Source organism: Nerophis ophidion, linkage group LG27 (assembly GCF_033978795.1).
Source record: "Nerophis ophidion isolate RoL-2023_Sa linkage group LG27, RoL_Noph_v1.0, whole genome shotgun sequence".
Classification (NCBI taxonomy): domain Eukaryota; kingdom Metazoa; phylum Chordata; class Actinopteri; order Syngnathiformes; family Syngnathidae; genus Nerophis; species Nerophis ophidion.
In genome coordinates, this window is record NC_084637.1 from 18,539,658 (window position 1) to 18,554,657 (window position 15,000).

The window sequence follows — 15,000 nt, forward strand, 5'->3', positions numbered from 1 at the left end:
AAATATGCATTTTTAGAGTGAAGCTGCAAACGTTCACATGGCGAGGAACTATTGTCTATTTTTAGAATTTTTGTTTACTAAATAACCAAATGGCCCCTGCTTGCTTTGACTTGTCAGCACGCGGCGCTAGGTGGAAAATTAACATAAATGAGCGGTACAGGAGGACATCAACGTTAGCAACACTAGCATAGCTACAGTGCTAGCGTTACACGGGCATGTTAGCAGCAACATCATGCGAGGTTAGCAAGTTCACTGAAGGAAACAAAACGGTCAAATTGACTGGCTGACAGTCAGCTCTGTCTCCGGCATCATTTTAAGATGTGTAGCAACGCCTCAAGATAAACAGATCTAGTGAAACATATTTCAAAAGCACAACGGGGGAATTTCAGCTGTTTTTGTTTGTTTTTGGCAGATCTTAACTGAGTTGGAGCACAGCGGTGTGGGCAGAAACAAGGAGCAGAGTGCCCGTATGCTGGGCCACCTGGTCTCCAACGCGCCCCGCCTCATACGGCCCTACATGGAGCCCATCCTCAAGGTACCACCTCAACTGTGATGATGCCAACGACACTCTGCTTTTAAACTCCACTTTTGCAGGCTCTCATCCTCAAGCTGAAGGACCCAGACCCCAACCCTGGAGTGGTCATCAGCGTCCTGGCCACCATTGGCGAGCTGGCTCAGGTAAAGGGGGAAAAAGGGATGTTCTGAGATGTGAAAAGGAGAGCGAGTTAATAACAGGAACATGCTGTATTTATATGTTCCCTGTCAGGTGAGCGGCCTGGAGATGAGGAAGTGGATGGACGAGCTTTTCCCAATCATCATGGACATGTTGCAGGACTCGTCCTCATTGGCCAAACGACAGGTGTGTGATTATAGTGACTCTGACATCGGTTTTTCTTCCCGTTTCTTTCCCCCGAGCAACAGTTGTTGTTTATTGTTCTATGAATGCATGCTTGGTTTTGTGTCATGTGCAGACCGCACAAAATTGCAGCATCAAATGGTCAAATCCCGGACGAGCCCCCAATTATGTTACGGTCCCAGTTGCCAGTTTCTAGAGCAGGGGTCACCAACGTGGTGCCTGTGGGCACCAGGTAGCCCGTAAGGACCAGATGAGTAGCCCGCTGGCCTGTTCTAAAAATAGCTCAAATAGCAGCACTTACCAGTGAGCTGTCTCTATTTTTTAAATGTTATTTATTTACAAGCAAGCTGGTCTCGCTTTGCTCGACATTTTTAATTCTAAGAGAGACAAACTCAAATAGAATTTGAAAATCCAAGAAAATATTTTAAAGACTTGGTCTTCACTTGTTTAAATAAATTCATTTATTTTTTTAAATGCTTCTTATAATTTTAGAAAAACAATTTTAGAGAAAAAATACAACCTTAAAATGATTTTAGGATTTTTAACACATATACCTTTTTACCTTTGAAATTCCTTCCTCTTCTTTCCTGACAATTTAAATCAATGGCAGCTCCCTCCATCAGTGTGTGAATGTGTGTGTGAATGGGTGAATGTGGAAGTAGTGTCAAAGCGCTTTGAGTACCTTGAAGGTAGAAAAGCGCTATACAAGTACAACCCATTTATCATTTATTTATTTAATGTTCACATTTTTTTTATTGTAAAGAATAATAAATACATTTTAATTAAATTCTTCATTTTAGCTTCTGTTTTTTCGACGAAGAATATTTGTGAAATATTTCTTCAAAACTTATTAAAATTTTAAAAAAATATTCTTGCAAATCTAGAAAATCTGTCGAATCATTTTTAAACCTTATTTCAAAGTGGATTTTAACCCATTTAAAAAATGTCATCAAAATTATAGAATTAATCTTAATCAGGAAAAATTACTAATGATTCTTTTTTTTATTTTTTCAAAAACATTCGAATTGGCTAGTTTTTCCCTTCATTTTTTTGGGTTGAATTTAGAATTTTAAAGAGTCGAATTTGAAGATAAACTATGTTTAAAAATTTCATTTTCATTTTTTTTGTGTTTTCTCCTCTTTTTAACCTTTCAATTAAGTGTTTTTTTTCTTCATTTATTCTCTACAAAAAACCTTCCGTAAAAGGAAAGAGGGAAAAAAGTAGCAAAAAAAGACAGATGAGCTGGACAGACCTGTTCAAAGGACCGTTTATTTTGAAACAACCGCATTTTCCAGGGTATATAAGCCACACCCACTAAATTTTAGGTGTCAAACTCAAGCCTGCAAAGTCCTAGAACAGGGATGTAACGATTAGCGCTACAACACTAAACTGTGGTAACATTCTCACCGGTTAGTACACAGGTGTAAAACTCAAGGCCCAGGGGCCAGTTCTGGCCCGCCACATCATTCAATGTGGCCCGTGAAAGCCTGGGATGAATAGGTTTCAATAAAATACTTTTTACTCAATGTATTAGTTTTTTTAAATTTTGACAGAAAAAAATGCAAACCGTATTTCCTTGAATTGTCGCCGGAGCGCTAATTAGTTTAAAACCGCTTCTCACTCCTGCGCTTACCAAAGGCATGCGGTAAAAGTAAGCATGCGCTAATTATTTTAAAACCTCTTCTCACTCCGGCACTTACCAAAGGTATGCAGTAAAAATTTGACTGTGATGTAAGCTTGGACCTTAAATCCTACTGAATAGCTCTTGAACTTCTTCCCTTTATGCGATTTCAAATCACTGGTATTGAAATCAGCTTCCTCAATTTTGAAAATGATGACAGGGGAAGTGTCACTTGTGACGTCACAAGTTTGACCAGGAGGTAATACTAAGCATGCGCTAATTATTTTGGGAAGCTATATGCCCTGCGGCAAGGAAATATGGTATTTTAAACGTTAATATTATCCGATCATGCCAATTATATTAATATATACTGTATTGCAAAACTATTTTTTTGAGATAAAAACAAATATTTAAATATCTGCTTGTCACCTTTTTTATGATTTTAAAGCAAGTTATACATTAAAAAAATGTAATAATCAAATGCAGATGCATTTCGAATAATCATAATTAATAACAGGTTATTATCCGCATGCATAATGTAAATTCATTTAAAAAAGCAGCCATTACTATGATGTGGCCCTCAAGGAAAATGAGTTTGTTACTACAGTTTCAAATTTCAATTATCGTAAAAGTGTCTACACATTTTTTTCCCCCCATATCTTATTAGCACTGGACTATAGGCTGCAGAAATATACGTTGTGAAATGAGTTATTTACACAGAAATGTTTATTTACATACCTTAATTGTTTCCAAACGGTGTCTGCAACACGGCAGTAAAACGGCTGATCAAACAAAGCATCGTCATGGACCCACTAGCTGTGGAAGCTAGCTCTCCAAACAGTTAAACAGACTCAATAAGAGGAGTGGTCCACTCCCGGCTAGTTTTCCAATCAGCTAGACAGACTCAGTAACTCCACTGTGACGCTTTGGTGAATTTACGGAGGAATTTTTGAAACTGAAACAATAAAAAAAAGAATGATGTTATAAGTCAATAATACTAATACAGAAACTCATATTAGATAATGCTAACCACGCTAGCTTGATTACATTATGATAGCACGTACAAATATGCATGAAAACACTCCCACAGACATCACACATGGGACGCTTTAGTAAGTCGGAATTGTTATTTTGTAAAAATTCTAACACGTTGCTTTGAGTGACGAATGAATAATCCATAAGTGTAGAAACACTATGGATTTCAGTCGTTCAACAGTCCAAGGTCTCTGCTGTCGTATTTTGCGCTTCATAATGCGCCACACATTTTCGATGGGAGACAGGTCTGGACTGCAGGCGTGCCAGGAATATACTCGCACTAATTTTCTTTACGAAGCCACGCTGTTGTAACACGTGCTGAATGTGGCTTGGCATTGTCTTGCTGAAATAAGCAGGGGCGTCCATAAAAAAGACGGCGCTTAGATGGCAGCATATGTTGTTCCAAAACCTGTATGTAACTTTCAGCATTAATGGTGCTTTAACTTGCACTTACAGATGTAGCGACAATCTGTATTTAGTGACAGTGGTTTTCTGAAGTATTCCTGACCCCATGTGGTGATATTCTTTAGAGATGGATGTCGGTATTGGATACAGTGCTGTCTGAGGGATTGAAGGTCACGGTCATTCAATGTTGGTTTCCGGCCATGCCGCTTACGTGTAGTGATTTCTCCAGATTCTCTGAACCTTTTGATGATATTATGGACCGTACATGTTGAAATCCCTAAATTTCTTGCAATTGCACTTTGAGAAACGTTGGTCTTAAACTGTTTGACTATTTGCTCACGCAGTTGTGGACAAAAGGGTGTACCTCGCCCCATCTTTTCTTGTGAAAGACTGAGCATTTTTTGGGAAGGTGTTTTTTAACCAAATCCTGGCACCCACCTGTTCCTAATTAGCCTGCACACCTGTGGGATGTTCCATATAAGTGTTTGACGAGCATTCCTCAACTTTATCAGTATTTATTGCCACCTTTCCCAACATCTTTGTCACGTGTTGCTGGCATCAAATTCTAAAGGTAATGATTATTTGAAAAAAAAAAAAAAAAAAAAGTTTAACAGTTTGAACATCAAATGTGTTGTCTTTGTAGCATATAAACTGAATATGGGTTGAAAATGATTTGCAAATCATTGTATTCCCTTTATATTTACATCTAACACAATTTCCCAACTCATATGGAAACGGGGTTTGTATATATATGTATGTATGTATATATATATATATATATATATATTTTTTTTTTATATATATATGTATGTATGTATGTATTTTATCTACAGTATATATTGTAGTTGTTGACATGAACTTGGCAAAACATCCTTTTTTGCCCGTAAATCAAGTTTTTGTCCTTCTTTCTTGGCATCTTTCTGGTCCTGTTTAGTTTTTTTCCGTCACTGTGGGCTTATTGTTTTGGACATGAAGACGACAGAAAAGATATCTCTGCCAAAAATCCAAACTTTGTGTAAATAACTTGACAAATATGAGATAATTATATCAGTAAAGAAGGGCAGGCCCACAAGGTTGTGTGCTAAGCCCTGTGCTCTTCACCCTCCTCACACATGACTGCATAGTCTCTTCAACATCCAACTTCACTGTCAAATATGCCGACGACACCACGGTGTTTGGGCTCATCAGCAACAATGACGAGACAGCATACAGGGCAGAGGTCCAAAAGCTGGCTTCATGGTGTGCTAAAACCAACTTAGTTCTTAACACTTAACAAAACCAAAGAACTAATTGTAGACTTCCGCAGGAAATGGCAGAAAGAACACCCTCCACTCGTAATTAATAACAATCTCGTAGAAAGGGTCAAACAATTCCAATTTTTAGGGGGGACCATCACAGAAGATCTATGCTGGGACATTAACACTGGTTCGCTAGCTGCACTAAAACAAACCAACAGGCCCTCCAGCGAGTGGTTAAAACGGCGGGGAAAATCACAAGGACTATACTCCCAGAGATGAGTACCTTGTAAGCAGCTCGCTGCTTAAAGCGAGTACGCAACATCCTGAAGGACAAATACCATCCAGCACATGGCCTCTTCAACCTGCTACTCTCTGGAAGGAGGTACAGATCGATTCGCGCCAGGACTACCAGAATGTCTCACAGTCTGTATCCCCAGGCTGTGAGACTGCTAAATGAACAGCCTGCCCCCTTACTGCCCCCGACCATCTTATTACCTCACTCTTCACTACCTCAATAATTGTGCTCTGGACATTGCATATCTGCAGCATCAACGCAACACCCATTAGACATCTGACTGCCCCCCCCCCCCCCCCCCCCACCCCCCCCCCCCCCACGTCCCTCTATACGTACGTGTTCTCATAAACAAATGCTAAGCTTAACTGTTAACTATGGTCAACCTGCACATCAATGCAGTTTCTATGCCGCTGTACAAAGCTCAAACAAAATCTCGTTGACATGTATGACTTAAGTGTTATTTATGACAATAACAATAAAAGGAATTGATTGATTGATTGAGGCAGCAGCTCACACATTTTCATACTTTCTGTAACTTCCAGGAAGAAATGATGTCAGCCATCTTGAAAAATGTCTCAACTATAATGTACGCGGAGGAGCCCAGAATTGTTTTTATTGAAATATACACAATAATTCATCACGAGGAAACCTTGCAATGATTTAAATCCATAAGCTGCTATGAAATGGAGTAAATGAGTTATTGTCATTTAGAGAATATTTTTTACCAATTGTCCATATTTTGAAATGCTAATGTTGATGCTCCTCTTAGACACACGTAATAAAGTTTTTTGTGGAATAATAGAACTCAAGTGTTTTAGGACATTTCACTGTCAGACAGAAATGCCTTGGCGGCTGACCTCACCCACTCTGCTGGTGTGTGTCCACCAGGTGGCGCTGTGGACCTTGGGCCAGCAGGTGGCCAGCACGGGCTACGTGGTGGAGCCCTACAGGAAGTACCCTTCGCTCCTGGAGGTGCTGCTCAATTTCCTGAAGACGGAGCAGAACCAAGGCATCAGGAGAGAGGTACACTCACACACATGCTCAACAAATTAAAGCTGGCCTGTTTGGACTTGAAACACTGAATCATTATCATGGTACATATATAAACACTGCACTTTTCCGCAGAGACACGCAACGTCTGATGTCATTGATAAGTGTTTTGTTTTTTACCTCTTACATAATGAAGACTCATTGTGTTGCCTTTTGGTGCTTAGATGGTCCTGCAGTCAGAATTGATGTTTTTTTTTTAATTGGGGATGGGGAATCCTTGAAATAGTGTTTCAACTAATTCAACAACAAATACAAATATTTAAATAAAATGTGTTTTTTATGAATCAATCTTTCAATCAATTTTTATTTGTACAATCCCTAGTCACAAAGGCTTCAAAGGGCTTCACAGACTCACGACATCCCCTGATCAGTCTTAGTCCTCAGAGTCATATAACTTGGTACTTGACACACGCTAACTACTAATTTTCTTAGCAAAGTTGACAGTTTTAGTCCTCAGAGTCATATAACTTGGTACTTGACACACGCTAACTGCTATTTTTCTTAGCAATTTTTACAGTTTTAGTCCTCAGAGTCATGTAACTTGGTGCTTGACACATGCTAACTGCTAACTTTCTTAGCAAAGTTTACAGCCATAGTCCTCAGAGTCACACAACTTGGTACTTGACAGACACATGCTAACTGCAAACCTTTTTAGCAAAGTTTACAGTCGTAGTCCTCAGAGTCATATAACTTGGTACTTGACACATGCTAACTGCTAACTTTCTTAGCAAAGTTTACAGCCGTAGTCCTCAGTCATATAACTTGCTACTTGACACATCCTAACTGCTAACTTCCATTGCAAAGTTTACAGCCATAGTCCTCACAGTCACATAACTTGGTACTTGACACATGTTAACTGCTAACTTTGTTAGCAAAGTTTACAGCCCTAGTCCCAGAGTCATATAACTTAGTACTTGACACATTAATATTGGCATGGTAACGTTTTAGTCTTTTTGCAACCATACACCTCAGAGTATTATAACTTTTTTTAGTCAATTTTACAGTCTTCAATCTCTGAGTCATATAACTTGGTACTTGACACATGCTGTTAACTTTAGCATGGTAACATTCCGAAAATATTTGGTGGTCAGGGCATTGTGAAAGTAATACAAATATAACATAATCATTTCAACATTATAATAAAAAAAATACATGTTTTATTATTTTTTATTTATGAAATAATTAATAGGGATTCATATTGGAAAAAATGGCAAAAGATAACTAAGTTTAAAAATAAAATTTTCTATCAGCAGCCACACACAGTAACCATAATTACAATATTTTTCAGATTATAAGGCCCATTAAAAATCCTTTCATTTTCTCAAAACTCGACAGTGCCCCTTATAACCCGGTGCACCTAATGTATGGGAATCATTTTGATTGTGCTTACTGACCTCAAAGCTATTTTATTTCGTGCATGGTGAAATGATAATTGTGACCAGTAGATGGCAGTCACACATAAGAGCTAAGTGTAGACTTCAATATGATGGCAGTCACACATAAGACATATGTGTGGACTGCAATATGACTCAAGTAAACAACACCAACATTTCATATGTTCCATTGAAAATACAGAACATTACACACGGCGCTCAAAAATCTATCAAAATGTTTTAGTACGACTTTGGTAAACTATGAAGCCCCACCGCTTGATGGATGGCTGGCGCATTAAACATAGGAGTATTATTATGGTGTGTGTATAAAAAAATCTAACAAAATGCTTTGGTACAAGGGTGTCAAACTCATTTTAGCTCAGTGGCCCGCATAGAGGAAAATCTATTCCCAAGCGGTCTGGAATGGTAAAATCATGGCTTGATAACTTAAAAATAAAAACAACTCCAAGTTGTATTTTTTGTTTTACTGTGGCCAAAAATAGATCATGCACATTCTGAAAATGTAGAAATGACAAATAATCTTCTGGACAAAACACTTAAAGTTTGTTGAAAATTCTGAGGAATTTGGTGCAGTTTCAAAAACACTACGAGCTTAGACTTCCTCTCAGTGTATCTACAAAGCCAGGATTAAACTTTAAGTCACAGTCTTTCTGGGATTGAACAAAAAACAACAACATATACACTATTGGAGGTATCAAATACCTCCTTTGTCATGTTCATGTATCAATCCAGAGATAACTCAACAAACTAATTTAAGAAACGGATGTAAAGATGAAATGACGATGCGTTCAAAGCAGAAGACATAAAACGGCAGGTTTTAAGTTTCATGTGGGTCGAGGAAGAGGATCCACAGTCCCCCTTTACTGCATACCTCTTGTTTGAACCGTTTGCTTGCCTATTGTGACATCTAATGGACACGTTTAGAACAGCAGTTTCTTTCGTTTAAAAAAAACGAAAACGCTAATTTTAATACTTGGCAAACTCATCTCGCGGGCCGGATAAAACCTGTTCGCGGGCCGGTTTAGGGCTGTAGGTTTGACACCCCTGCTTTAGTTTGACTTTGGTATGCTATGAAGCCACACCGCTTGATGGATTGTACTGTGCTTCAACATAGGAGTATCATTATGGTGTGTGTATAGGTAAGGAAATATTATCTGCCGTTTTGTTTCCAAATATAATGCAAAAGTAACTTTTCTTACCTTCTGGCACCTGCTGATCTGTATTTGGGATCCGCATAAGTCCTGAAAAATTGCGCGTGTCCGCCTTTGTATTCCCTGGGGACACCGTAGTCGATAAGCTTTTTCTTTTTCTCTATCTTCTTGTTATGGGACATTCATCTTCCACTGTTGTCATTTCTAATATAACGTAGTGTCAAGTTCTTACTTATATCTGTCAGTAAACTGGCCATGTAAGCACTAAAACATACCGGTGTAGTGCGTTTACATTATTCATCCAAGGAACTTTAGTTATTAGAGACTTCCGGTTGGACGGTTTTTCACGAGAGACATTTCCGGCGGATAAGGAGATGCTGCTCCGTTATTGATTGAAGTAAAGTGTGAATGTCATTAAAATAGTTAGCTTCATCTTTTGACACTTCTTCCACTCCCGTCCTTGCATGCTACACCGCCAAAGATGGCGGGCAGAAGACACTGTCGAAGGTGAGCCACGTAAATAAGACCGCCCACAAAACGGCTCCTCCTGATGCGATTGTCAAAAAATGACTTGAAGATGAACATTTTTACCAAAGAACCACTATTTCATGTTATGTGGACCACAGGTTCCTCTCTTTAAGAAGGGGGACCGGAGGGTGTGTTCCAACTATCGTGGGATCACACTCCTCAGCCTTCCCGGTAAGGTTTATTCAGGTGTACTGGAGAGGAGGCTACGTCGGATAGTCGAACCTCGGATTCAGGAGGAACAGTGTGGTTTTCGTCCTGGTCGTGGAACTGTGGACCAGCTCTATACTCTCGGCAGGGTTCTTGAGGGTGCATGGGAGTTTGCCCAACCAGTCTACATGTGCTTTGTGGACTTGGAGAAGGCATTCGACCGTGTCCCTCGGGAAGTCCTGTGGGGAGTGCTCAGAGAGTATGGGGTATCGGACTGTCTTATTGTGGCGGTCCGTTCCCTGTACAATCAGTGCCAGAGCTTGGCATTGCCGGCAGTAAGTCGAACACATTTCCAGTGAGGGTTGGACTCCGCCAAGGCTGTCCTTTGTCACCGATTCTGTTCATAACTTTTATGGACAGAATTTCTAGGCGCAGTCAAGGCGTTGAGGGGTTCCGGTTTGGTAACCGCAGGATTAGGTCTCTGCTTTTTGCAGATGATGTGGTCCTGATGGCTTCATCTGACCGGGATCTTCAGCTCTCGCTGGATCGGTTCGCAGCCGAGTGTGAAGCGACCGGAATGAGAATCAGCACCTCCAAGTCCCAGTCCATGGTTCTCCCCCGGAAAAGGGTGGAGTGCCATCTCTGGGTTAGGGAGGAGACCCTGCCCCAAGTGGAGGAGTTCAAGTACCTAGGAGTCTTGTTCACGAGTGAGGGAAGAGTGGATCGTGAGATCGACAGGCGGATCGGTGCGGCGTCTTCAGTAATGCGGACGTTGTACCGATCCGTTGTGGTGAAGAAGGAGCTGAGCCGGAAGGCAAAGCTCTCAATTTACCGGTCGATCTACGTTCCCATCCTCACCTATGGTCATGAGCTTTGGGTCATGACCGAAAGGATAAGATCACGGGTACAAGCGGCCGAAATGAGTTTCCTCCGCCGTGTGGAGGGGCTCTCCCTTAGAGATAGGGTGAGAAGCTCTGCCATCCGGGAGGGACTCAAAGTAAAGCCGCTGCTCCTTCACATCGAGAGGAGCCAGATGAGGTGGTTCGGGCATCTGGTCAGGATGCCACCCGAACGCCTCCCTAGGGAGGTGTTTAGGGCACGTCCAACCGGTAGGAGGCCACGGGGAAGACCCAGGACACGTTGGGAAGACTATGTCTCCCGGCTGGCCTGGGAACGCCTCGGGATCCCCCGGGAAGAGCTAGACGAAGTGGCTGGGGAGAGGGAAGTCTGGGTTTCCCTGCTTAGGCTGTTGCCCCCGCGACCCGACCTCGGATAAGCGGAAGATGATGGATGGATGGATGGATGGATGGATGGACCACAGGAAGTCTTTAACTTTTAGAAAAAAATAATAGTACGACTCCTTTAATGCGCCTTATAATCCGGTGCGCCTTTTGTCTGAAAATAAACAAGACTAGATCCATTCATCAGGAGTGCGCCTTATAATCTGCTGAGCCCTATGGCATGGAAAATAGTGGTATACGTGTTAATTTATCACAGAGAATCTAAAAAATTAAGGTAAATAAATGTTTGAATAAATAAATGAATATTTTTCTTTATTTAAATTATTTATTTTATGAAATAACATTGCAGAAAGTCATGCACGAATCGGAGTATTTACATCACTACATAAATGTTTTCTATTATTTATTGGTATTTATTTATGTAGTTATAAATGGATTATTAAGGAACAAATAATTGACAATGTAAATCTCTAAACTGTATATATGACACAGAAAAAAGATAATTGATAATTATGAAATCCAAAATATCTGTTTCAAACTAAATGAGTTAACATTAAAATAGTAATAATATTTCATTTATAAGCGCCTTTCAAAAAGCCCAGACACTTTGCAATTTACAGATAAGATAGATGTAATTATAAAATTAACATAATAATTGTTCTGAATTAGTAAAATGTGACATTCTATCCGTAAACTTTAGCTTTCATTAAAATATTCGATATGAAAAAGTTAAAGTACCACTAGGTGTGGTGAAATTTCCCCTCTGCATTTGACCCATCCCCTTGTTCCACCCCCTGGGAGGTGAGGGGAGCAGTGAGCAGCAGCGGTGGCCGCGCTCGGGAATCTTTTTGGTGATTTAACCCTATATTCCAAACTTATGATATGTAGAATGTAATAGTTTTAAACGCCGGTATGGTTTTACGATCCTTACGGAGGTTTGTTTGCACCATCCCCAGGCCATCCGTGTGCTAGGACTGCTGGGCGCTCTGGACCCGTACAAACACAAGGTGAACATCGGCATGATCGACCAGTCGCGGGACGCCTCCGCCGTCAGCCTGTCCGAGTCCAAGTCCAGCCAGGACTCAGGTAAGCCCACGCTCCCACTGTGTGCTGTCAAAGCCATCCTCCTCTACCTTCTAGCAGCTGGAAAGTCTGCAGTGGCTGTTACGCACGCACACACATGCATATTTGTGTGTCTAATCCTCTCAGCCTGACAGATCGAGACAAATCGGTGTCATCTCACCGTGTCTGCCATATTTGAACCGCAGGACATATGTAGCCATAATAGAGGGTGTTTAGGTAGGTATTAGAAAATATATACCCTAATGAGGCATGCAAGACACAGTGCATTTACTCCCAGTGCTTATGGACGCTCAAAGTGGAACATGTGACGGGGCCAGCTGACACTTTGGAAACGTGTTCAAAAGCTAACGACATGTAAAATGTGGCATTTGATTGTGATGGGAATTTCTTTTTTTGTCTATTTGGGTTGACTGAGTGCCAGTAAAAGGCTGGTTCCAATCATCTGGACTTTAGAGCGCTTTGTTCTTGCGGCGCTCTTTGGAGTCTTCGTTTTCGGGCTGAGCGGTCACATGTCTTCATGTCATGGGAAGAGCTAGCTGAAAGAAGCTTGTTGTCTGTAGAATAGAATAGAATAGACCTGTACCACCTTCATGACCAACATAACAGGAGCTCGCCGGGGAGCTAACAGTTATGATAGCACAATTAGCCCCAAACAGGCTAACATCACGACTAACCTTTTACAAGTCCGATTCGCCCATCGACTCTCTGTCGAAAGTATCAGCGCTGGGGTTCAGTGCACCACAGTTTTGTATTGTCGCTCAGTCCTCCGGCGGAGTGCTTCAGAAGCTACCTGACCGCTCATCTCTCCGGCCCGGACTGTTTACAGCGGCAACCGCGGAGAGAGACACACACACAGTGACAGAGAGAGCTCGAGACGGTGAGAGCGAGCAGGCGGAATTGTGGAGAAGCGGCAAAAACGTTTCTCTGCTAGGGTCACGCAAGTGACGTCAATGTTCAGCCCTCGAGAGCCATATACCACACCGTGATTGGTAGTTTACTTCAGCTCCGGACACAACACTGTCAAGCGCCATTCATAAAAAACTTGCGGACCGCACTAACATTAAACTTTCATATTAAGGTGAGGGCCGCAAAATAACGTCTCTCGGGTCGTGTGTCTGAGACCCCTGATTTATTTATATATATATATATATATATATATATATATGTATATATATATATATATATATATATATATATATATATGTGTATATGTATATAAATATATACATATATATATATATATATATATATATATATATATATGTATATGTATATAGATATATACGTATATAGATAGATAATTGTATGTGTGGGAAAAATCACAAGACTACTTCATCTCTACGGAACTGTTTCATGAGGGGTTCCCACAATCGGGAGGAGATTTTAATGGAAGCATTCACATACAATGGTTTATATAGGGCACAGAGTGGTTAGGTACAGGTAGGCGTAGGGGCGTGGTGATTGGCTCATGTGTTGCCTAGGAGGTGTTTCCGTCTGTGACGGCATGCCGATATAATTTCGCTGCGCTTGTTCGTAGGTGAGGGTGAAGTTGTATACAATTTCACCCTCACCTACGAACCCACGCCAAGAAACCAACCAAAAAAGGGCAGAAAACGAAGCAACATCATCTGGTACAAACCACCATACAGCAAAAACGTCTCAACTAATATTGGCCACAAGTTCCTCACTCTGATCGACAAACACTTCCCCAAGGGCAACACCCTAAGAAAAGTATTCAACAAGAACAACATCAAATTGAGCCACTAACATGCCACAAATCATTTCAAATCACAACAAAGCAATTGCTAAAGGACTGCCTGCCCCCAGGCTGAACGACTTCGAAACCATTAAGGAATGCAGCTGCCGCAGGAAACCTGATTGCCCTCTCAACGGGGGGTGCTTACAAACATCAGTCGTTTACCAAGCAAAGGTAACAGGCAAAGACATTAACACATCCGACACGTACGTAGGATTAACCGAAGGAGAGTTTAAAACCAGATGGAATAATCACAAGGCCTCCTTTAGAATCCAGACCTTGCGGAATTCTACATAACTCAGCAAGCACATTTGGAACCTCAAAGACAATAATGTTGAATATTCAATAACATGGCAAATTCTTGCATCCAGCACACCTTACAACAGTGGTAATAAAAGATGCAACCTATGCTTAAAAGAGAAACTGTTTATTATGTATCACCCAGACCTGTCATCTCTCAACAAGCGCAGCGAAATCATATCGGCATGCCGTCACAGACGGAAACACCTCCTAGGCAACACATGAGCCAATCACCACGCCCCCACGCCTACCTGCACCTACCCACTCTGTGCCCTATATAAACCATTGTATGTGAATGCTTCCATTAAAATCTCCTGACGATTGGGGAAACCTCTCATGAAACAGGTCTGTAGAGATGAAGTAGTCTTGTGATTTTTCCCACACATACATATTGCGCTCTACCACGGTATCGAGCATTATTTTCTGGATAATCCAATTAAGATATATATATATATATATATATACATATATATATATATGTATATATATATATATAGGGGTGGGCAAATTAATGCGTTAATTACGAGGTAACTCATCAATCTATTAACGCCAACAATTATTTTATCGCACATTTGCGTATGTTTTTTACATGCTTTTATTTTGTTAACGCCTTTTCTTAACAAGATGGCGTCGCCCGGATGGGCTTTAGCGTCGAGTGGCTCTTGGTAAAGATGGAACATTTGGCAAAAATACCGGACAATTCTGCAAATTTCATGGCTCACTTACGACCACCAGACAATTCTGGATGTGGATAGATCAGGCCGTTTTGGACTGAATGACGCGTGCATGCTAGATTGGCTAGCTAGCATGGGAATACTTTGCCGGCTACATTCAGCGGCCTGTGAAGCAGCGGAGTATATGTGTTGTCTGTCTATTTATGAATAATGCAGACGAGGAGTG

At 40.9% G+C, this 15,000-nt stretch overlaps 1 protein-coding gene across 1 annotated transcript in view; it reads left to right on the plus strand.

Moving 5' to 3' along the window:
• mtor (mechanistic target of rapamycin kinase) overlaps positions 1–15,000 on the plus strand; it is a 294,825-nt gene that overhangs the window by 36,999 nt on the left and 242,826 nt on the right. Inside the window, exons 14-18 of the mRNA XM_061889707.1 lie at positions 413–535; positions 595–678; positions 767–859; positions 6,339–6,473; positions 11,918–12,047. Coding sequence (XP_061745691.1) covers positions 413–535; positions 595–678; positions 767–859; positions 6,339–6,473; positions 11,918–12,047 — 565 coding nt within the window. The remainder of the gene's footprint in view (positions 1–412; positions 536–594; positions 679–766; positions 860–6,338; positions 6,474–11,917; positions 12,048–15,000) is intronic.